This window comes from Austrofundulus limnaeus, unplaced genomic scaffold (genome assembly GCF_001266775.1).
Source record: "Austrofundulus limnaeus strain Quisiro unplaced genomic scaffold, Austrofundulus_limnaeus-1.0 Scaffold5960, whole genome shotgun sequence".
Taxonomy (NCBI): Eukaryota; Metazoa; Chordata; class Actinopteri; order Cyprinodontiformes; family Rivulidae; genus Austrofundulus; species Austrofundulus limnaeus.
Window position 1 is genome coordinate 1,239 of NW_013958362.1, and position 900 is coordinate 2,138.

At 49.6% G+C, this 900-nt stretch overlaps 1 protein-coding gene across 1 annotated transcript; it reads left to right on the plus strand.

Moving 5' to 3' along the window:
- Nucleotides 1-6: 6 nt before the first annotated feature.
- On the plus strand, nt 7-900 carry LOC106512352 (piggyBac transposable element-derived protein 3; the record flags this gene model as incomplete). The annotated part of the gene is given in 1 exon segment (XM_014000988.1): nt 7-900. A coding segment is annotated over 1 exon segment (602 nt), but the record flags the coding sequence as incomplete, so codon positions are not given.

The following is a 900-nucleotide window of genomic DNA, read 5'->3' on the forward strand; positions in this document are numbered from 1 at the left end:
TGTGTGGATGAACGCATGGTGGCAAGCAAGGCGAGGATAGGGTTCCGTCAGTACATGAAGGACAAGCCCACCAAGTTTGGCTACAAAGTTTATGTGTTGGCTGATTCATCCTGTGGCTACACATGGAACTTTTTCGTTTATGAGGGAAAGATGGAGAGAGCACAACAGGGGGGGCTCAGTGTGACATCAGTGATGGACTTGATGGAGTTTGGTCTTCTGGGCAAAGGTTATCATCTTTATGTTGATAATTTTTACACCAGCCCTGCACTGCTCCATCAACTGACCGCCCGCCATACTGATGCATGTGGGACCATCCGTCAGGTCCGTATTGGCTTTCCAAAGACGACATCAAACGACCTGCCAAAATCAGCTGAGAGGTGGAGACATGAGGTGGCTGCGGAAAGATGGGCTGCTGTTTGTGAAGTGGAAGGACACAAAGGAGGTGACAACATGCAGCACGTTTCACAAGGCCTACAGTGGAGCCACCGTGCGGAGGAGGGTGAAGGAGGGGGGCCAGTGGTGTGTGAAGGACATTCCTGTTCCTGATGCTGTGAGGGACTACAATAAGTTCATGGGAGGAGTGGACTTTTCGGATGCACTTATCCAGTACTACAGCGTCAGGGGAAAGACCATGAAGTGGTACAAAACATTTTTTTACCATTTTATAGACATTGCTGTGGTGAACTCTTTCATCATGTTGAAGATGTTGGCTGCTGGAAACGGAGAAAGTCCTCTCACACAGAAGCAGTTCAGAGAGGTCCTCATGAAAGAACTGGTGGAGGCGTCCAAAGTTACCGTTCCCACTCCAAAACCCAGTCCCTCTGACATCTGCATGCCAGCATATTATGCTCAGAGTGCCACTGACAAGAGGAGAAAGTGTGTTGCCTGTAAGCAGCAGGG